This window comes from Denticeps clupeoides, chromosome 2 (assembly GCF_900700375.1).
Source record: "Denticeps clupeoides chromosome 2, fDenClu1.1, whole genome shotgun sequence".
Lineage (NCBI taxonomy): Eukaryota > Metazoa > Chordata > Actinopteri > Clupeiformes > Denticipitidae > Denticeps > Denticeps clupeoides.
In genome coordinates, this window is record NC_041708.1 from 32,928,313 (window position 1) to 32,951,357 (window position 23,045).

At 44.0% G+C, this 23,045-nt stretch overlaps 2 protein-coding genes and 1 long non-coding RNA gene across 8 annotated transcripts; 2 read left to right on the plus strand and 1 right to left on the minus strand.

Moving 5' to 3' along the window:
• Positions 1 to 2,914: 2,914 nt before the first annotated feature.
• Positions 2,915 to 16,813, minus strand: tnk2a (tyrosine kinase, non-receptor, 2a). 6 transcript variants are annotated; one of them, XR_003742817.1, is made up of 18 exons: positions 16,436 to 16,813; positions 15,913 to 16,102; positions 14,040 to 14,218; positions 13,445 to 13,515; positions 12,996 to 13,202; positions 12,729 to 12,881; positions 11,996 to 12,273; positions 11,611 to 11,737; positions 10,098 to 10,244; positions 9,896 to 9,990; positions 9,432 to 9,626; positions 8,766 to 8,857; positions 8,538 to 8,582; positions 6,982 to 8,399; positions 6,724 to 6,819; positions 4,905 to 5,032; positions 3,843 to 3,981; positions 2,919 to 3,721 (listed from the first exon to the last, which is right to left on the minus strand). XR_003742817.1 is itself a non-coding variant. In XM_028957296.1 (17 exons), the coding sequence occupies exons 3-17, from the start codon at positions 14,200 to 14,202 to the stop codon at positions 4,798 to 4,800; spliced, it is 3,222 nt and encodes a 1,073-aa protein (XP_028813129.1). In that variant the 5' UTR covers positions 14,203 to 14,218; positions 15,913 to 16,102; positions 16,436 to 16,812; the 3' UTR covers positions 2,915 to 4,797. The 6 variants fall into 6 exon arrangements, 3 of the variants coding, with proteins under 3 accessions (XP_028813129.1, XP_028813117.1, XP_028813138.1); XM_028957296.1 differs by having other exon boundaries at positions 2,915 to 4,804; positions 16,436 to 16,812; XM_028957284.1 differs by having other exon boundaries at positions 2,917 to 3,981.
• On the plus strand, positions 14,883 to 16,085 carry LOC114766640 (uncharacterized). The gene is made up of 3 exons (XR_003742837.1): positions 14,883 to 15,026; positions 15,776 to 15,845; positions 15,931 to 16,085. It is a non-coding gene; the product is annotated as an uncharacterized LOC114766640 (long non-coding RNA).
• Positions 16,814 to 19,794: 2,981 nt separating the features above from the next.
• On the plus strand, positions 19,795 to 22,731 carry LOC114766570 (zinc finger protein 16). Its single transcript, XM_028957438.1, has 2 exons — positions 19,795 to 20,176; positions 21,588 to 22,731. Exons 1-2 carry the CDS (start codon positions 19,904 to 19,906, stop codon positions 22,515 to 22,517), a joined length of 1,203 nt encoding a protein of 400 aa, XP_028813271.1. The 5' UTR covers positions 19,795 to 19,903; the 3' UTR covers positions 22,518 to 22,731.
• Positions 22,732 to 23,045: the final 314 nt, after the last annotated feature.

The following is a 23,045-nucleotide window of genomic DNA, read 5'->3' on the forward strand; positions in this document are numbered from 1 at the left end:
TGGATCATGTCTGGACACACAACTGTATCACCGGTGTCCTCTCACTCACCCCACTCTAGATCTCTGATCACTTTGTTCCACCGCCTAACCCTGCCTGCCCCGACACCCCGTTTCGTACCCACTTTCCTGCAGACCAGCATGAGGAACAGATAAAAGCATGTGCTGCAGGTCCAACTGTTTCATAGAACACCAACTGCTGCACTCAATAAGAAAATGGATGAAATACAATAATCCTTATTATTCCCACAGCTAAATAATTATTTTGCATTTTATTGCATGAAATACATTTTTTATACAATAGAATAAAAAGAGGTCAGACGTTTCCTGTAGGTCTTGAAAAGGTTTTCACGCACTGCTGCAGGGACTTTGGCCCTCTCCTCCATACATTCCAGGTTGCTGGGCAACACAGAGTTTCAGCACCCTCCGTGGATTCTGTGAAAGTGAAAGTGAAGTGATTGTAGATGCTGTTCACAATCTGGACAGACGGAGGTCTCTCAGTCAGGAAGTCCAAGATCCAGCTGCAGAGGGAGGTGCTCAGCTTCTCGACCAGGTGCTGAAGAATGATGGTGTTGAATGCTGAACTGAAGTCTATGAACAGCATTCGTGCGCATGTGTCCTTACTGTCCAGGTGGGTGAGGGTCAGATGCAGGGTGGTGGCAATGGCATGGTCCATTGAGCGATTTGGACGATAGGGAAATTGCAGTGGTCAAGGGTGGAGGGTAGCAGGGTCATGTGTTTCAGAGGCATGACAGGCATATGTTTCATGACCAGCCTCAGCACTTCATCATGATGGGTGTAAGTGCAACGGTGGCCTTGAGACACGTCAGAACAACAGCGGTGCTCGGTGAGATGTTGAAGATGTCGGTGAGAACTGTGAGAAACTGAATTCTTGCTTGTTTGTTAAATACCTATTTTCTGAACCATTATGATAAATTTTCCATTGAAATAAATTCAGTTTCCTTTATTTTACATTCTGTGTCTCACAGTTGAAGTGTCCCTGTGATGAAAATTACAGACCACTCATCTTTTAAAGTGGGACAACTAGCACAATCAAATATTTTTTGTGTGTGTGTGTGTGTGTGTGTGTGTGTATGTGTTACAACCCAGAGATTGCATGCTTCCTCAGAAATGAAGAAAAAAAAAATGTTGTGCAAGAATTTGTTGTAAAGTGTGACAACTGTTTGAAGGAAAGACCTTCTGAATCTCTTCTTCCCACATCATGAATGCAGGAACCTGCCACTGAAAGATCTGCTCGATGCCAGATCTTCTGCATGGGGTGGGAGATGTTGTCTTACAGGGATGACAGCTTAGCAACCATTCTCCTGTCACTCACTGCCTCCACTGGGTCCAGAGGGCATACCAGAACATAGCTGGCTCAAAATTTATAGAAATCAAACGAGATTTGCTGGTGTCTTCCTCCTGTAAGTCGCTTTGGATAAAAGCGTCTGCAAAATAAAGTAAAAATAAAGTAAAGTAAAGCTGGCCGTCCGGATCAACCCGTTCAGCCTCTTTCTGTCCCCAGCAGAGATGCTGTCACCGCAGCCGACCACACCATAAAAATGGCTGATTCCACTACAGAGTCATAAAAGGTCCTTTAGGAGCAGCGCCTGCACGCCAAGTCACCAGATTCATTGTTTTGAATTCCCTGTTATTCCAGGTACCAGCTTTCTGGTGTATTGTTATCAGTTTGAATGGTCCTATATGAAATATGATTCCCTTTGCTTTTTTCGAGTTAAGGATACCACAATTTACCATACCATAAAGGATGCCACATACTACCTTCATCGCTACTATATCTACATTTACATTTACAGCATTTACCAGATGCCCTTATCCAGAGATATTACAATCAGTAGTTACAGGGACAGTCCTCCCTGGAGACACTCAGGGTTAAGTGTCTTGCTCAGGGACACAATGGTAGTAAGCGGGAATTGAACCCGGGTCTTCTGGTTCATAGACGAGTGTGTTACCCACTAGGCTGCTACCACCACATCTCTAAGGCTTCTCATTCCTAGGTTGTCAAGTTCCACTTTTTCTTCTGGGTCAATTCCAATCTCTCCTCTACATGCTCTTTAACACCTCAGACTTGTTCATGTTTTGTATGGTGGGAGATTTTATGAACCTTTATCCAGCTGCTCCTTTGCATTCTGTGTCTCTGCCCTGAGCCCATTATTGACCTGCCTATATTTTAACCCTCTGTGTTTTTTTTTACTACTTCAGTCTTCAATGTTATCTAACATTGCTTATGCAACTCCTATCCTACTCCTCAGACTCTTCCATTGCTTAAGAACTATTGATTTCATTCTTACACTAAAACCCAATTGTGTGGTTAAATTATCCTATGTAAATCTTCATTTGTAATTCTGGCATTTTAGAAAGTCCCTTATCCAGAGCGTTACAGGAACAGTCCCACTGGTGCAAGTCCAGGTTAAGTGTCTTGCTCAGGGACACAAAGGTAGTATGTGGGGTGATTTTTTATTCCTTCCAGGTAGGGTGAAATATTCGATTAATGTTTACAGGGTTTTTGATACATTAACAGTGGTTTTTAATTTAACTGGTTTGTATTTGTGCATAGTATTGTACACCCCAGCTTTAAGTTTGTTGTTAAAAATGGCTTTAGTGGGGGCAGATTTAACATCCCAGGGCATTTTGCAAAGATGTAAAGACTGATAGGATGTGTTCAGTATTCATTTTAAGAAAATTGAGTTGCATTACAACTCCACAGTTGTGAGTTGGAATCCTGGCTCGGACCTTGTGTGTGTGTAGAATTTAAATGCTCTCCCGGTTTTGATGCAGGTTTTCTCTGGATTGCCCAGTTTCCTCCCAGCATTCCAAAGGTGAATTGATCATATTTTCTTTTCCAGGTCAGAAAATGACAATGCTAAATGTTTTTTTTTTTTTTTTATACTTTTAATATAAAATATACATAAACTATACAATGTTCACATTTATCACCTAGTACATAAAACCCATTTAACTGTATGATTACAGCTTATTAGTGAGTCACATTTAAATGCACAGGGATAAAATTCTTGCAGAAGCTGCTTGGTGACTGTGCATATAGCACTGTGCACGTTTGAAGAAATCTCTCTAGATCCATGTAAAAGCAGGCTTACTCAAGAAAACATAACTACAAGATTACAACAAGGACCTTCCGCTAACAAAAAAAAAAAAAAAAAAAAATCCATATCTACTTAAAATGTAAAAATGAACATGTAAAAATGAACATATTTTTACTAAGAGGGATGTCCCTAAACTACCAGCCTTTAAAGGCTTGTCTGTTGCCATCGGTCCATTAAAGACAAGCCATTACTACACTGTTAAAGCAAGGCATGCCATGCATATTTTAATTTATACAGCAGTTGTACAGAGTCAGCAGGGCACATGTAAGAAAGTCACACCAACTAACAACATTACTCCATTAACTGTGCAGGAATATAACAGGAATGACAGTTTTTAGTCAAATAAACGCAAACATTTCATACCAGCTAGAATAGCTTTTCCAGTTGTAACGGTATAAATAAATAAAATTCAATACAATAATAAATATACATTGAAACAATAAATAAAATAAATACATGTTAGTATCAGTTCACATAAGCAACACTGAAGCTGTGGTCTTTGTTGCAATGATGCCAATTGTCAGCGCAGTACCCTTGGTCATGTTTGGTCCAACTAAGGTGCATTTGCCTATACTTGCAGGCATTTAACACAACCTAACCTATTAAAAATCAGTGAGACAAAGAGAAATTAGTTGTATATGACAGACATGGCGAGCCTGCTTGTCATGGTGCTATCGTAGATGTGGCATGTGAGGAGTGTTCGCTAATGTCAGAACATACTCATTTTCTCATTCTGGGCAATGCAAACTCCCTCGTCAACGTCCATTTCCTCAGTCACTCCTCTTTGGTTGTGTTTGATACTTCTTGTTCAATGAACTGTTAACGGTACATGACGAATCTTATCATCTCAGGAGTGAATCTACCATGAAACAAAACACGCAGAGGGATTATCAGCACTTGTCAAATTAGCAAAACTAAAAAAAAAAATACGACATTCACAAACACTCCCAGCATGCAATATCTTATATAGCACCTCAAAAAAAATCCCAGTGTCTCTATCAGTGCTACATATTTGGTAAAAACTTACTCAAAAAAACAAAAAAAAAAAACACTTTCACTGACTGAGAAGTTCACAGAAATTCTGCTCAGTATTGAATCAGGCCATAATGGAAAATCTCGACTCATGAAAAAGTAACAGAAACAAGTCAGCCGTTGGATGCAGTTTTTCCTGCCTGCTGCTGATATTATTCAACTGAAATAATGTGACCACATACTGCCAGCTACTACCAGCCACAACCTATCATTATAATTATGTATACCTAATGACCTTTAAAGATAAAACATATGGCTTTTGCATGTACAGTTACCCTTTAACAGTAAAATGAACACAAACCTCAAAGGATCATGCTTGGTATTCCTTTCCATTAATTAATATGATCGTCTACTGAGACCTGCAACCTTAATTCACTGTTCCACATACTCCCTGTACAGTTGAAAAATTACTAAAAGATCTGATTAAGCAAAGACGAAAAAAAAAAGTAGCTTCCTTATTTCCACTGAATAATGGCCCTGTCCCTTCAGGATGAATGTCCTTTCTATAGTCTACTTACTGGGCCTTCTGCCTAGTAGAAGACACACATAAAAGTGCTGACTCGGTTGGATTAGAATCACAGATGGGAAACAAATCTTATACAGACTGTAAAGAACAGATAACTTCTCATTTGAGCACCAGCCATCAGCGCCTGTAAGACAAGAGTCCGAACCACAAAAATAGTCAGGGAACATTTAAGCCTGAGAGGAGACCACAAAATAACAAGGAAGTATAACAACTGACTCCTCTACCTCTGCCTTGATGGTCCATAAGAGTCCAGCATCTGGGTGCTGGCCCGCTCAAGGTTCCAGTCACAACTCCGCAGAACCTCCAGGCACTCAGAGCGAGTTTTCAGGCCGAGACGGAACAGCTGCTCCACCTACAGCAAGATAGAGTAGGAGTAAGAAGAGCACCACACACACACACACACACAGTTCCTTGTGTCTTTCTGGATATAGACTGAACCTTCTGTGTAACCAAATGTCCACACTTTAGGTTTTCACAGGCCAAAAGTTTGGACACACCTCATTCTATGTGTTTTCTTTATTTTCATGACCATTTGCATTGGTAGATTCTCACTGAAGGCATCAAAACTATGAATGAACCTGTGGTGAAATAACTAAAAACATGTTTTATATTCTAGTTTCTTCTTTGCTCTGATTACTGCTTTGCACACTCTTGGCATTCTCTCGATGAGCTTCAAGAGGTAGTCACCTGAAATGGTTTTCCAACAGTCTTGAAGGAGTTCCCAGAGGGTTTTAGCACTTGTTGGCCCCTTTGCCTTCACTCTGCCACTCTGCCTTTGCCTTCACTCAGCTCACCCCAAACCATCTCGATTGGGTTCAGGTCTGGTGACTGTGGAGGCCAGGTCATTTGCCGCAGCACTCAATCACTCCCCTTCTTGGTCAAATAGCCCTTACACAGCCTGGAGGTGTGTTTGGGGTCAATGTCCTGTTGAGAAATAAATGATCGTCCAAACCGGATGGGATGGCATGTCGCTGCAGGATGCTGTGGTAGCCATGCTGGTTCAGTGTGCCTTCAATTTTGAGTAAAATCCCCAACAGTCACCAGCAAAACACCTCCACACAATCACACCTCCTCCTCCATGCGTCACAGTGGGAACCAGGCATGTGGAATCAATCCGTTTTTTGCGTCTCACAAAGATCTCAAATTTGGACTCATCAAAGTACAGATTTCCACTTGTCTAATGTCCATTCCTTGTGTTTCTTAGCCAAACCAAATCACTTCTGCTTGTTTCCTCTCCTTAGCAGTGGTTTCCTGGCAGCTATTTGACCATGAAGGCCTGACTCAGGCAGTCTCCATGTAGAGATGGGTCTGCTGCTAGAACTCTGTGTGGCATTTATCTGGTCTCTGATCTGAGCTGCTGATAACTTGCGATTTCTGAGACTGGTGACTCAGATGAACAGAAGCAGAGGCTACTCTTGGTCTTCCTTTCCTGGGTCGGTGTGCCAGTTTCGTTGAAGAGCTTGATGGTTTTTCTGACTCCACTTAGGGGACAATTAAAGTTTTTGCAATATTCCGGACTGACTGACCTTCATTTCTTAAATTTGTGATGGCCACTCGTTTTTCTTTAGTTAGCTGATTGGTTCTTGCCATAATATGAACTTGATGGTCTGATGGTCCCAACCCCATTGATAAAGCAAGAAATTCCACTAATTAATCCTGATAAAGCACACCGGTGAAGTGAAAACCATTTCAGGTGACGACCTCTTGAAGCTCATCGAGAGAATGACAAGAGTGTGCAAAGCAGTAATCAGAGCAAAGGGCGGCTATTTTGAAGAAACTAGAACATTAAATATATGTTTTAATTTTTTTTTGTTAAGTACATAACTCCACATTCATAGTTCTGATGCCTTCAGTGAGAATCTACCAACGTACATGGTCATTAAAATAAAGAAAACACATAGAATGAGAAGGTGTGTCCAAACTTTTGGCCTGTACTGTAAATGAACCTTGAATTGTAAAACATAAGGAACACAACATTAGTGTATGGAACACTATGGAACAACTGATCATACTTTTCTTCAGGAACTAAGAGAACCTGAATACCTTAAGGTAGCGCACTGCCTCCAGAACGTTCCAGCTGTGGCTCTGCAAAGCAGTCTGACACTCTTCTACTGTCACACCGTGGACCGCCTCTTGAACCTAACAACAGGTTTGTACACCAATGAGAAAAATGAATCACTTATCAGTACAAGACTCAAATATTAAGCAACAAAATGCTGAGATTTATTTCACTCCACAAAGCTGGACAAAAGCTTTAAACTTAAATCAGGATTTTAGTCCCTCTCCCCAACATGCACTCACTTGTTTTACGCTGTAGCAGGCACTAGCATGCACGTCTGTCTCTGCCTGTGAATTGCTGGATCGGTTTCCTGCCCAGTTGAGGCTGTGGGAGCCGCTCAATCCGCTGCTGCTGGTGGTGGATGAGTACTGTGGTCGGCTACTGCTCTGCTGTTGCACCATGGGTCTGACGGTGGCCATGTTGGTCGCCTTCCTGTCCTCTCCGGTCTCGCACTCCTTCAGGAAGCGGTCATACTTGTCCAGATAGGCGGGCCTCTCGGGCAGGAGGTAATAGTGTGTGCTGCTGGCCTTCATCCCATCACATACAATGGGTAGGATACAGGGGGCCTTGCTCTGAGACTGCCCCCCCTCAGAAGCTGTGTACTGGGGGTCCCGGGCAAAGCTGTGGGTTGTGGGCATAGACTTTGGTTGAGTGACGGATGAAGGCGGTAAGCAGGACGAAGAGGGATTGGAGAGGAAAGAGCCGAGCGATCCTACACAGCACAGGGCAGGCCTTTGCTGGGGTGACCCCATGTGGAGACCCAGGGGACTGTGGGCTCGTGAGCCAGGCTGGGAAATCGCACGGTCTCTCGGTGGGATCTGGGGTGGCCTGGCGAAGTCGTCCCCTTCATCTCCGATGGAAGCGGATGCTCTCCGGCCGTACACGCCTCCCCTCTTATTAGGCCTCATGGGGGGGATGGGCACCCTGGGGGGCACCTGGGGCTTGTCCTCATCTGAGGATGGGAGAATGATCTGCCGATGGGCAGCTGGGACAGTTGACATGGGGATGGGGGAGGAAGGGAGGGAGCGTCCAGCTGGAGGTACGCGTAACTTCACCATCACCTCCCTCTGCAGCTCCTGGAAAATCTCAGATGACTGTGCAAAGGAACGGGTGTCGTCCAGTGGCCGCGAGGGCAGGAACAAGTTGTCTTCCACAGCTCTCCTCTCCACACTGCTGCTGCTAATGCCAGGAGTTTCTCCTTCTGAAGGTGTCTGGGTGTGGGAAGCATCATGCAGGCTGTTCTGTTGGTTAATGGACCTCAGCTCCGCATCTTCGTGCTCCTCACCTTCCAGGGTCACCTCATCGTAGGCTGGAAGTGGGGGCAGAGGTCTTGAGTCCCAGTCTACCACTGGGGTTGGGTGCAGAGGGTTGGGAAGGGAGCGAGTGGGGCTCTGTGGAGGAGCTGGTGAGTCTAAGATAGAGTCACTTGTGTTGTTGGGCGGTTTGGTTGTAATGGTCTGCGGCGTTTCTGTGATAGGTGATGGGGATGTGGAGCTGAAGCTGTCATCTCCAAAGTCGATGAGGGAGACCTCACTGAGGCGGTCTGTTTGGGCCTCCCATGGACGAAGTCTTAAACCCAAAGCTGGCTTCGACAAGGACAGTTTCTTTACGCTGGTGACAATTAGGTCATCGTCTTCAATGACTGAGTCATAGAATGGCTCTTTATTAAAAGAAAGAAAGAAAGAAAAACAAAACAGAATAAAGGCACCGGAGACAATCTGTCTAAGAGAGACGGCAAAGAAGGAATAGCAAAGAAAGAGCATTGCAGTAGCAGTCAGGCAATGAGAAGCCCACTCACTCTTAAGCAGAACTGCAGGCTGAGGAGGCCGAGGAGGAGGTTGCTCTAAAAGGAGTTCATAAGAGTGAGTGAGGAAAACCGAAAATAAAAAGGAAGAAGCAATTTAAGAGTGAAAGTAATGGTGGTGAAAATTGAAAAGCAGTGAGCAGAAAATATATTTCACCCCATAGGGAAAAAGAAAGTGTGAGTAAAAGCAACCTAAAGAGCACTTCCTGCCAAAAATCTTACTCTTGGCTCGGCTTGGGAGTTTGGTGGGTCGGGCAGTAACTGGGTCCATCCCAAGCACGTCAGGCGGATCCATAGGGTTGCCAAGGTACAGCCTGATAAGAAAAGGTCCATTTTAGTTTTAATATATTAAAAAAAAAATTCTCATAGATCTCTCTATGGTCTTTAAATAATTAACACAAAAAATGCAATACAATTATATAAAATGTGCATTTTCATCACTATAATCTTTGTTACAATAGAGTGGATGGAGTAGTAATGGAGTACAGTACTACAGTACTGTGGTGCTCTCTAGTGGCAAGTATTGGCATTCTTTATATTTATTATATATATATACACACACACACACACACACACACAGGGCCAAAAAGGTATTTAGTCAGCCACCAATTGTGCGAGTTCTACCACTTTAAAAAAAATGAGAGAGGTATACCTCAACTATGAGAGACAAAATGAGAAAAAAAAAAATCCAGAAAATCACATCCTCTGATTTTTAAAGAATTTATTTGCAATTTATTGTGGAAAATTTGTATTTTTTTTCTCATTTTGTCTCTCATAGTTCAGGTATACCTATGATGAAAATTACAGGCCTCTCATCTTTTTAAGTGGTAGAACTAATTGGTGGCTAAAACACACATTTTAGACTAAGAACAGTTTGTATGAACATACTCATCGATCTTATCTGGGGCACCCCAGCTGCGGTGTGGATCGGTGTCCCCATGGCCTGTGTGAATGAAACTGTGCTTAAGGGGCCGGCTGATGTCATGGGCTGACAGTCCAGCCACAGAGGTAACCACGTTTCTCGGGAACTGGCCCACTTTCAGAGTCTGTCTGTTCTGACCCCTCCACCAGTAGTTTTCTGCCCTGGAGATCAGAAGACAAATTAAGCAGTGATTATACTGGATGTTTGCAAGTAAAACTACAAATGTTCACTATAGTGAAACAAAAGAACATAAATCAAACTGTAAAAAAATATTGATTTCTGTGATAGGTGATTTGTTGAATAGTCATCTATTATCATCTACTATCATCTATTATTCAGAAATCATAAAATGATTTGCCTCCCTCACATAAAGGTTTTCACAAGGCTTTTCACACAGGTTGGTGGACAGGTATGTAGTGCAGGTACTGACCTGCCCTCAATGATGGTGATTATGTCATTCATGTGGATCTGCAATTTATCTGGCTCTTCAAAGTCTTGCAGTGCTCTCATATCTGTGGGCATGGTCTAGAGACAAAATGCTAAATAAATAAAAATAGACTTAACCCAAGTATCTTTGTAAAGGTATAATCCCTGTTCATAAATAATACGATCCCTGTCAAAAAATGTCATACCTCAACCAAGAAGTCCCTTAGGGATACAAAAGTGGGTCTGTCATCAGGTTTGGGAGACCAGCACTGCAGCATAACGTTGTAAATATCCTGGGGGCAGTCCTCAGGTTTCACCAGTCTCTCACACTCTTTATCAATCTTGTGCAAAATCTGAAAGTACACGTGAACTTTAACATACTGACCCTCAATTACATGGTAGCTCAAAAAAATTATTATTTTTTTTTTTTTCAAAATAATATCTTCATATTTGACCATATACACCTTTGATGCCTTTTTTATTTATCATAGGGAAGTGAAAGTGAAGTGATTGTCATTGTGATACACAGCACACAATGCACACAACAAAACGTGTCCTCTGCTTTTAACAATCACCCTTAGTGAGCAGAGGGCAACTATGACAGGGCCCCGGGGAGCAGTGTGCGGGGACTGTGCTTGGGATTCGAACCGGCAACCTTCCAATTACGGGTCCTTTCCTTACCTGCTAGAAGGGTTGCACCAATACCACTTTTTTGTAGAACGAGTACTTGCATTTCAGTACCCGGCGTTACCGATACAGACCACTTATTAAAAACATGATTTAAATTTACAGCTTTAGTCATATAATTTAACAACAAGGGACTAGTTTGGAATTAAGAACATTTATTTCAAATGAAAAGCATGTTGTATGCATTTGCTCAAACACATGCGCTATAGCCTGGCTGGTGTGCGAGCTGCGGAATTGTTTCGCATTTAATATGGCTCGTTGCGGCGTGAAACTCTCGTCTGTCCACTGGGAGGTTAGGCTAATTAGCGACGCGGGGCTAACACTGCTTGTCCAAATATCCGTGGTGAAACTAAACGCAGAGGCGGCTTGCAGTGGGCTGTGGATGTGTTTTTTCACGGAGTCGTGTAGTTTAGGCAGCTCCAGGTCAGTCATGTAGCGGCGGCTTGGGACATCATATCTGGGCTCCAGAACATGGAGGAGACATTTCCCACATTTTCTACCTCCGAGGGTGGCTGGTCACTCAATGTACTCGTGCTATTTGCCAATGTTATTTTCACAGCACGTGGATTGTTTTGTCGTCTTCATGCCCTTTGAAATAGTTCCACACGGCTGACATGTCTGGCCTTCTCCCCGCTCCGAGCTGGGGGCGGGCGCTCAGTGCCTGTGATTAACCCCTTACACGTGGCTCAAACAGACATTTCTCAGACCGTGGTATCGGGGGACTTTTAACGAGCACAAGTACTTTAGAAAATGTGGTATCGGGGCTGATATCAGTGCATCCCTACCTGCTAGGCCACCACTGCCCCTATTACAGGTGCATAGGAGGCCTGAGAAGAACAAGTTCTATAAGTGGTATGAACATCTCCCCGAGCCCTGAGTTTACATGGAGACATTCGGAACAACCCACCAGCAGAGTTCCTTTAAAACCTCTACCCTAAAAGATTGAATGCATTTTGAGGGGAAATGGATTTTATTTAGACTGAAGGTTCAATTACTAGAGCAAACATGCAATAGTTGAAATATTGCACAAACCTGGCTGCCGTTGAGTCCCAGCCATGGCTCCTGTCCATGGCTGAACATCTCCCATACGGTCACACCAAACATCCATGTGTCGCTGGCATGTGAGAACGTTCGTGTCTTCAAGCTTTCTGGAGCACACCTATGCAACACAAAGCACTAGGTTTAGGTAACAACTAAACTAAACTGACAGATTTGAGGTTTATCTTACATTTCCACCTCCGTAAAGCATTCTAAACATGCCAATTGTTATCAAGTCATCCTAAAGTTTTTTTTTTTTTCTATATTTGTGTGACAACTTTTTTTAAACCTCAGTGTTTCTAATAACTTATGCACAGGGTACATCTCCCACAGATGCTAGTCAACGTGTTGGTGCCTTTACATATCGTTTTATCCTCACCAGGCAAATGGGACTTTGTGATGCTCTTGCATAACATAATGATCATCATTTTTTGGCAGGGCTCTCATGAGGCCAAAGTCACCAATCTTGACAAGGTCATTAGAGGCCAGCAGAACGTTGCGTGCGGCAAGGTCACGGTGGATGAAGCGACGGGACTCCAGGTAAGCCATGCCGCAGGCAATCTGCACAGCATAGCGGCATAGCACTGCAATCAGGATGTGGCCCTGTCTCTTCCTCAGCCTGTCCAAGAGTGAACCAAGAGGTGCCAGCTCAGTCACCTTTACCAGAGAAAAAATGGACACATATGATGTACATTTTCCAAAGTGGTTAAATGAGCAATGTGCAACGCACAAGCAATTCAACCTTGATCACCCACACATATGTTTTTGTGCAGTGTCATTGTGCATCACAATGACACTGTTCAACCTATATGAGTCATTTACATTTACAGCATTTATCAGTCGCCCTTATCCAGAGCGACTTACAATCAGTTGTTACAGGGACAGTCTCCCTGGAGCAACTTAGGGTTAAGTGTCTTGCTCAGGGACACGATGGTCGTAAGTGGGATTTGAACCCAGGTCTTCTGGTTCATAGGCGAGTGTGTTACCCACTAGGCTACTACCACCCTACTTGGAAGAGTCACTTGGAAGAGTAATAGTAATGGGTGTTAGGAGTGTTAGTAAGGAGAACTAGGGTGTAAACTGATATGAAAGTTAAATAGAGTGTGTCATACCATTTTCATTGGGTGTGTGAGGACCACGCCATACAGTCGGATAAGGTTCTGATGATCCAAAGAGTGCATGGCATTCACTTCCCGAATAAAGTCATCTAGGCCATCTGATTGCTCAAGAACATCAGTTTTTAGGCATTTCACTGCCACGCTGAGCTGTGGGACAAAAGGCCAAATGACATCAGAGATGTCAGCAAAACTGCATACATGTATTTAGTCATTTTTAGTTTTATTTCCCCATCATTCCCTCTGCTTTCGATTTGTACTCACCACTCTTCCAGAGGGAGCCTGCCACTCCCCACGCTTCACAACCCCAAAGGAACCATCCCCCAACCTCTCCAGGAGTGTGAGGTCTCGGTCGCAGATGAGGCAGGTGAGGGCTGCCGACTGCTCCTCAATCTGTCCCGGCGTGGGTGAAGATCCACTGAACACTGCAGCTGCCTGGGGCTCCGTATCAGTGCGCTTCCCTGTAAACACCTGCTGGCCCAGACACAGAGACTGCAGCTGAGACTGATGTAGCTGCATTACATGCAATGCCTACGAACATTTTATTGTTTGGACACAAAAATACACAATCATATATGGAACACAAAACAGGTTTTTAATTGAATGAAAATCAACATCAATAGAATAATATAATAACATTTGAAAACAAGAGATATAAACGGGTAAGACGTGTTATAATAAATAACTGGTCACATTAAGAATTAGTAGCCTACCTTACTCATCCAGGACTTGCGTTTACACATGGCCCGTCTTCTCTTCACAGCCTCCCAAAGACGTCTTTGACCTTTGACACACAAAAACACATGATGCATAACTCATCAACCACCACAATACACACACCACCACATTCATTATTTCACACAACAGGTTTGGCAAAAATCACAATGACCGTCACCGAGTGCTGCACACATGAAGCAACTGTTCTGAAAGCAGACGCAGACCTTCCATTCACTGGAACGCTGATTAATGTTGTGAGTGGGCCTTGGTGAGGAGACTAAATCAGATGTGACATTTACGTCACTTACTGAACCTTCCAGAATGTAATATGCATATTAATGCATAATTCAATGGAAGCTTTCGTAAAATAATAAAAACAACAGTGTACTATTATTCCTTTGTGCTGAAACAGAATTGCTGCGTGAAAAAGTGAACCACACTGCTGAGTGCTAGTCGCCGCAACAGTCATCGAGGATTTAAGAAAGGACCCTTTCATTTCTCCGGAGTTCGCTTTCTTGGCTTGAACAATCTGTGAACACAGGCGGAGGAAATGACTAAGACCCAGCATAGCAGTCAGCACAGGGCACCCACCCGGCCGGCCCATGCCAATCTTCTCCAGGTCCTCATTCTTGACGTAATCAAAGTGGGAGAGGCGCGTGACATTCAGGTCGTCGCGGATGCGTAGGAAATACTGCTGGAGCTGGACGTCTGTCAGCAGCTCCATAAGCCACTCTGTGCTCTCATCTGGCTGCATGGTTATGTCCAGATCGCTATACAAACACACACACACGTTAAAATAAGGAAGCATATAAGTGAGGCATACTACACGCATTATGGTCTCTGCTGATGTATGTAATTACATTTACAGCATTTATCAGACGCCCTTATCCAGAGCGACTTACAATCAGTAGTTACAGGGACAGTCTCCCTGGAGCAACTTAGGGTTAAGTGTCTTGCTCAGGGACACAATGGTAGTAAGTGGGATTTGAACCTGGGTCTCCTGGTTCACAGGCGAGTGTCTAACCCACTAGGCTACTACCACCCTTGTAATCTGTAATACATGTAATCTGGGACCACCATTAACACGCAGAAAAAAGGAAGATTTAGCCATCGGTGGGTGTTCTCTTTTGTGTTTTTGGAGCATATAGTCGCCCTTGCTCAATTTAATCCTGCTGACTCACTGCTCAGCAGAGCACACAGAGCATCTACTCGAAGAAAAGCGGCAATATCCCCACTTCTGTCCTGCTCGTGGTTTTTCCCCTCAGTTAAAACTAAACGTAAAGCTTCGTCTTTCTGCGGTGGCAGCTATCCAACAGTCAAAATGTACATAGATCGCGTTCACAGCCACTCACATATTCCCACCCGTCTAACCGTCCTGAGGCAACCAGCGATGCCCCATTCACGGTAATTCCGTAATACGACCTGGACGCCGGAAGGAGTTGAGACCTGCTGGTTTATTTCCATAACATGACCCAGATCGTCGGCAGCCTGCAGCACCTCAGGCAGATCTTTTTGAGGGCCCTTCATTCCGCTCATCTTTAACCCTTAAAGCCATCCCTGGAAGCCACAGTGTTCGAGGTAGGAGTCCTTTATATAGTTGCAGAGGAAGTAACTACTATTTCACAAGTGCTATAAATATGGCACAGGCTGGGCTGTAGGCCATGACCAGCTATTCTGGCCAAGGATTTCTTTTAAGGAGCGATACAAAACCAAGAATCGAGGCTCTAGAAACAGACTTTCCTGTGAAGGCATATAACAAGCACACAGGTTCTTACCAGGTCCGAATTGATTCGCCTGTCCCTGTTAGCCCCTTGAACGCTGCCGCTTTGCGTGCACACAGAGCTCTTGATTCGGGAGCATCCTGCTTCTCTCACCGCTGCTGAATTATTCAGCTTCTACCGACACCAGGGGGGCCGAGAGAAAACGCGGTCGTTTTATTTAAGTCGGTCCGCCTACATAGACACACTGACGCACTGAGTCCACAGACTCACACCCCTGCCCAATACCTTGCGGACAGAAATATGTGTGTGTGTAGGACGTTGAAGGAGGGGTTCTGTCCCGTTGCGTAAGGACACAGTAACCAAAGGCAACGAGAGCCCATATGAGCACGGCGGACCTCTTAATGGGCACCTTCTGTACTGACGGGCACAGCGAATGCAGAAAAAAAAAAACAGATATACACACATTCACAGGAAAGGCAGGACTGAAAGACCACACTGTTTTACTGGCTATGTAAATGATCAGAGAGCCCTTTGTGGCGCTACACAGAAATTGACACAACCCTCTTGAGCGAAATAAACCTCTCTGACACTCTCTGGCTTTTACAGATGACTGCCACAGACACCTATTGTTCGAAGGTGGCAACCGGACAAAAAGGGACGCATAATTGTGAATAATGTATGTATAATTATGCATAATTGTGAGCCTTTTATAAATTGTTATTATTATAACTTGTAGGTCTTACTGGATTGTGTCTGAGCAGGTCCCGACTACACCTGGATCTAAATGAAGAGGCCAACTGTTAACGGGTCATCGGTCGACCCAGTCCATGGCAGCGGCAGGCGAGGTTCAACTGAGGCACTCCCCTTCCTTCTTAAAAGCATCTTACGTCCAACAATGGCCCCAAGGTTTCAGTGTTGAAGGTAAGTAAAGACCTGTCAAGAAATCACAGAACCCATTCACCACGTGTAGTGCAGACCAGCAGAAAGCGCAAGATCCGCAATGCGCATGTGCACTACAAACCTCTTCGTTTAAATAGTTACCTACAAAAAATACGATGAAGGAAAGAATAAGGTCTTTAATTCTATAGAGAAACGACGGTGTTAGATGCTATTTAATACAACAGAGTGAATATAACCAAAAAAATGCTTTTCCCCAGTACATAATATTTACACAAAAGCTACACAGCAGTTTAAATGGAGCACTGCAGCCTCCGTTCTCGCTTGCTAACCCACGTAGCCGCCTAGTACCGAATAGTGACAACTTACCTTTTCTAGTGGCGAGTGCCGCGCAGAGGCCGGTTTAGCCTAGCGTGGACATGTTTTCACGACACACGCATTTTCTCCCGGAGGGCCACACGCACACGCGTGACAAATTTCGCCCCGTGCCCGGGCCGTGAGGCATTTCGCACGGCGCGGCCTGTTTGCTCGTCTTTCCCCCTCCGCTCCCCCGACTCGGTTCCCCTCGAGCTGCAGTGTGGATTAAGGGCGTCGTGACTTCAGCTCGTCGCCCTGCTCATCGCCGTCGCTCCCTGGCTTAAAGAGACAGGAGCGTTTTGGCCTAAAGATGAATAGCAGCCTATGGACCAGAAGACCCGGGTTCAAATCCCACTTAGTACCACTGCGTCCCTGAGCAAGACACTTAACCCTGAGTTGCTCCGGGGGGGGGGACTGTCCCCTGTAACTACTGGTTGTAAGTCGCTCTGGACAAGGGCGCCTGGTAAATGCCGTAAATGTACAAACACCCACACCCACTCCCTGTGACGTCACAGCGATAATCAGCGGCGACTATGTCATCGTGACGAGCCCCATTCTGTAATTATGTCACGCGACATACTACATGCAACAATGTGTCATTGTGGCAGTTCGATCCCACGTGACTTGTCCGTTCCACCTTAAACGCCGCTGAGCTGAGCAGGCTGCTTGCCCGTATTTCGCCTGTAGGGGGGGGAGAGTTTAGCGAGGCGTACAGACAGGAAATATGCTTCAGGAATTAACGTTATGATAAATAAATGTGTGATGGAATGTAAACATTAGAATGTGTAAATATAACGTTGCATTAATGGTAGCTATAGAATATTGTTTCATAATTCTGCCGTTCTTAGTGTTGTTGTTGTAGTGAATACACTGGTTCCAAGTGACAAACAATTTAGCGAACTAGTTACGCATTCAATCATTAAATACTATTTTAATTTAATTGTGTAATTATCGCTCTGTAACTTGGGCTTGTTTTATTCTAGGACTGGACATGTGGCATCTCCCACGTTAATTGGTTTGGTTGCAGCCGCTCCTGGGTGGTGATTACTTTACTTTACTTTTACTTTACTTTATTTAGCAGACGCTTTTATCCAAAGCGACTTACAAGAGGAAGACACCAGCAATTCTCGTTCGATTTCTATAGAATATTGAGTTTACAAACTAAGAGCCCTGATAAGGCTCAGACTTGTCAGTGAAGAGCATGCTCAGAGATTGTTAGGTGCTAGACGAAGAAAAATTATAATGTATTTATACATTTTGATGTTCAGCGCCGCCACCTTCTCCAGCTGCTGGTGGAAGCTGCGCTCGGTGAGCTGGTTGTTCAGCGCCGTGAGAAGGTGGAGCAGCAGCAGCCGCCGCGTTCCACCATCCTTCTCGGCCTCCAAGGGCTCTTCAGCCCGGTGGAGTCCGAATTCGTCTCGGGGCCGAGCGCTCATGGTGCTGAAAACTAAACGTGTTCATTACACAAGAACAATAATATTATAGCAATAATAATACAATAACTGACAGAATCCTGCAAGAAAAAGCCAAGTTAAAACCCTGCAAAAAGGAACAATATCTCAAATATCTCCTCTCCTTCTCCTCCTTTGGTGTAAAGATGAACAAAGCTCAGTAAAATCGCGGAAAAAAGGCTTTTGGGTCTTGAAAGCGAGCAGCAAGCAGCCAAGTCAGGTAGTCGGCGAGTTTTTTTAACATGAAGGCGCCCCGGCCAATCAGGAGCCAATCTACGTTTTATTTATAGTTGTCATGGCGACCGGTCGGCGGTTCTGTTTTTAATCGAACGATTTCGTCCAACTAGCATCTTCACTCTTCACGCAACCGCCAAATTTGAGTTCGTGCCTTTGGCGCCCTCTGCTGACACAGTCTGGTCACGACAGTAGTTGAATCAACACAGGACCTGATGTCATGACAGATATATTTAAAAAAACTGAACACATTCTTCTCCTGTTTCTTCATGGTCTTATAAAATAGTTAATTAATTAGTATATTATTCCAAAGTTAATTTTACTCTCGTGATTATGAATTATATATATATACATACAATATATTTATTGAATAATATATATAAAGTCTTTGCATATGCTGTTGTGAATTGTGGTTGTGTACATCACTTCATGGTGACATTTGTGTCTGTTTCAGAAATAAAACTGCCCTGAATGAACAGTGAATTCCCCTCCTATATACACAATATATACACAATAACTAGTCAGTATGCAACACTGGAAGGACAATTTACCCTTCTGCTGGGTGAGACTGGAAATTGTCATGAACAAATGCTCATCTTTACCACTGAGGTATTCATGTGACTTGATGTGATAAATAGTTCTGTTGAAAGTATTTATCATTCTGTATTTTTCACCCTGATTGTCATGTGCATCAGAAGACTTCTGATTTGCAGTTTTATGCCAGAATGGCCATTTTAACAAATAGATAGCCAAACTTTCTGAATTTATGCGATCAGTAAAAACTTTTCCATTAATATTTTTTTTAACAACACCATCATGCTGAGGAATGATGGCATCGTCTTTGCAGCGGTTCGGACGATAGGCGAATTGCAGTTGGTCCAGGGTGGAGGGCAGCAGGGTCTTCATATGTTTCATGACCAGCCTCTCGAAGCACTTCATCATGATGGGTGTAAGTGAAGACTTCTGAACATTAATTGTGATTAAGAAGTGGTCTGAGAGAACTGGAACATAAGGGTGGACAATCAGGTTTTCAGTTACAATGCCAACACAATGACAAATTGGCTTAAAATCTGCTTAAAAGTAGAGAATGGACCTGGTGGTCTGTATATAATACCTAGGATCAGTTGATTTCTCACTTAAATCTAGTGCCAGTACCAGCAATTTTCACAATCAGTAATTCAAGTGGTGGCCAGGCGGTTAAAGAAGCAGCCCCGTGATCAGAAGGTTGCTGGTTCAAGTCCCGATCTGCCAAGGTGTCACTGAGTAAATACCGTCCCCACACACTGCTCCCAGGGCTCTAAGAGTGATGGGTTAAAAGCAGAGAACATATTTCGTTGTGTCAGCAGGACATCACTTTCACACAAATCAACCTTTTTTTGTGTGTTTTGTTACTTTCTTTTGACATTTATTGTAACTCTGGAGTTGTTCCTACTCACTGTAGCTGTTTACGTCTTGAGCGTGAAATTTGAAAGTTGTATGTATGTGTTTACCCATAATACATCATACTTGTTGTGAAGTTATAAGTCTTGCATGGCTGTAAATTACAAGTCATGACATACAAAAGCCCCTTTCACAAAACTGGCTTCTTGGCTGCTTCGTAAGCGATGAAGACCCGGTCGTGTTGAAGCTCTGCTAATACTGCGGGCTGCCGGTAGGTGGCGGTACCCCCGTCGCCCGGCAGGAAGTGCCCAGTGGAAGTGAAATAGAAGAGGAGGCGCTCGTTAGCATGTTAGCGCCATGTTAGCTCCGCGCTTCTTCTTTTCCGACGTTATAAGCGAGGCAGTCCGGCCTCTGTATGGTGCACAAATGCGCGGTCGGCGGCTGCCCGAACACATCGGACACGGTCATCCACTACCTGCTGCCGGAGGAGCCGCTCCGGCGGCAGCGGTGGCTGCGGTTCGTGCGGCGCAGCAACGCGGGACGCGAGGCGGCGGAGGGCAGCCGGGTCTGCGGGAGACACTTCTCGGCGGACAGCTTCACGAAGCTGAAGATGGCCTCCGGGACGCGCCTCATATTACACGTGCACGCCGTGCCCACGGTGCTGCGGCCGCAGGACCCGGTGGAAGCGGTGAGGAACGTCACCGGGGCCCGCGGGGGGGCCTCGTTTCCTCAGTGTGATGTTCTGCCGTATGTGATTTATATATGTATGTGCGTATGTATATATACATATATCTATTAGTAGCGAACGGGCTTCGTGATGGGGATGGAAGAGACAGATGAGTATCTCCATTGTATCTCCGGAGGCATTCATTCAAGACCCACATGACGCCCCGGCCTACTCCAGTTCCCTCCAATTACCCAATTTCCCACTAACTCATCCTAACCGTGGGTAGGACCTCGCCTTGCTACCCCCAGAGGCGGCCAGATGCAAATTAGCGCAGCCCTATTGGCTGAAAGAACTGAATGTATAACTGATTATATATTTGCCTTCCTCGTGTGCCTTAAAAAAAATTTCCACCCATCTTCTGTCTTAAAAAAAATTTCTACTACATTGCAGGGGGTCTCCGTAAACTACAAATAATGACACGCAAAATCCCCTTAAACACAGAATTGTTGTCTTGTGAAAAATTGTGGGGTAAGAATCTAAAATACACCTTTGCTTTCCTTATATATGTATTAGGGCCGCCTAATCCAAACAAATATTGTGATAGTGGACTAGTCAGATCATGCGTACGTTGGACATGCAGCTGCTCTTTTATAACCTCCATTAAACCATTAATGAAACTTTGCAGCTTGTAGCATTAATTGTTGCATGAAGTGCAGTGTTCCAGTAAGTGTCAAAAACTGCCCGATTTGTTACAGTAAATTTGCAATCCGCATATTATTTGGACCCATTTACTCCTGCGGTATTATTGTAGATAAGTTTGTGCTGGGGAAAAAAAGAAATGCTTTGGAATCCAAATATGTTCACCAGAATACCTGCATTAACCCTCAGACTCCAGAGGATTGAAGTATTGAATATTACAAAATCAAATGAGCTAATGTTAGAAAATTAGAAATTTAGGTTTCACTCAAAAATCTAACAAAAGTTCATTTTTTTTGCTCAGCTCTCACAACTATATCTACATAAAGACTTTTGTTCATAGCCAGGAAAGTTATTACTCCTGGAGAAATAAATGGCATGATGACTTTTAAAATAGTCATTGACCAATCATGGCATAATATGCACACAATCCGTCTCTGTGTCTTCAGTCTGGGGCGTATATAGTTCTGCTGCAAAATAAGGGACCACTTAAAAAAAAAAAAAAACATAATTCACCAATCAAGAAAAAGTTTGGTTTTACTGTTTAATCTGGTTTTGGATGTCAAAGATGAAATATAATTATATTATGTAATGATTGGCAAAACTACATAAATACAAGCCCATCGACTGAATGTTGCTGCAGTTTCTTAATTCCCCTCCCCAGAGCTGTATAAACACGTGTATTCATCCAACGGTCGCTGCTGCGTAACACTTTCCTCCCCCGATTGCCATTCAGGAACATGCGGCTGGATCTGGACCGAGCGAAGAGAGTGACGCCGATGTCCATGGGACCTTTTCTTTGGATTGTGTGAAGGAAGAGCCAGTTGAGTACCAGCTGAGTCCGGAGTCTGCTGACGCTCTCAGGCCAAATTCAGTCAAGGTAAAATTGGAGGAGCCCGGTCCTGCCGCTGAAAAGCTGGAAATGGGAACTGAGACTGACGAGGGTCAAATGAAAACTGAACCTGCGAATGAGCTGGTTTATCAGGATGACAAGAAGCAATTTCACTCTTCCCACTGTGGTGATAGTTTGCGGAATAAAGGTGTGCTTAAGCAACACATAGTCGGCGTCCCCTACTCCAAACATAAAGCTTACCACTGTAACCAGTGTGGGAAGGACTTTGCACTCAAAGCGTTCTTGAAGGCCCACCAAAAAATCCACGCCGATGTCGAAACGTTGATGTCGTTCGTCTGTGCTCAGTGCGGCAGGAAGTTTCCGAAACAGTCGAGTCTCAGGAAGCACGAGCTGAATCACTTGGTTGAAGCGAAGTTTCCTTGCCCGGTGTGCAGTGAGGAGTTTGACGCGAAGGCCGCCCTTCACAACCACGTTACAAAGCACATCGGCCACAGACTGACCTGTCGCTTTTGCGACCAAAACTTTCACAAGTCCGATTCCTACATTAAACATTTGGACAAGCACACCATGATCACGCCGTACTACTGTGAAGTCTGCAAAGTATACCAGCTCTCAGAGAATGGCTTTCTGTGCCACCAACGCATACACACAAAGAAGCCACGCGGGAGGGGCCGAAGGTCCCGGGCCAGTCATGCAGCTGGACAGGCGAAGGCTGAAGATTTGCCTCCCGGTCTGGAATTTGTGATGCCACTGGAGTGTGAGCCTGTTGAAGAGGAGAAGGATGGAGTCGTTGATTGGGACGAAGCATTATGAGTTTAGCTTTAGGGAGATGGTTTGCAGATTTAGCTATGAAATGCTTTCTCACAAATTAGTATGTAGAATCAAGAGTCACAAATGTATTAAAATGGACACTTGTAAAAAGCTTGTAGTTGGCTATTTTTAAACAACGGTTGTCTTGTATAAATGCTTTTGTGAGATTATGTACATACAGTAAATACATTTTTGGGCCCTTTTAATGTTTTAAAGCTATTGACGTGGAACAACACATGCATTTCAGACACTTCATCTTACAATAGCATTTTTATTTTTTCAGTTATTGTTAACTACATAAAAAAAGCAGGACACATTCTAGTAGCTTCTTAAGATTTCTTAAAGTAGTATACGCTTTTTTATAGAGGGGCACTTGCATCAGTCAAAAATTTTCACACATCTACTCATTTATAGGACTTTCTGAATATTTAAAAATATGTGGACAATATTGTTCAGTCACAGCTATGAAGTAACTAGTTAGGTTAGGTGGTAAATGGGAATCCAATTTGGCACTATTTTAAAACTGGGCCT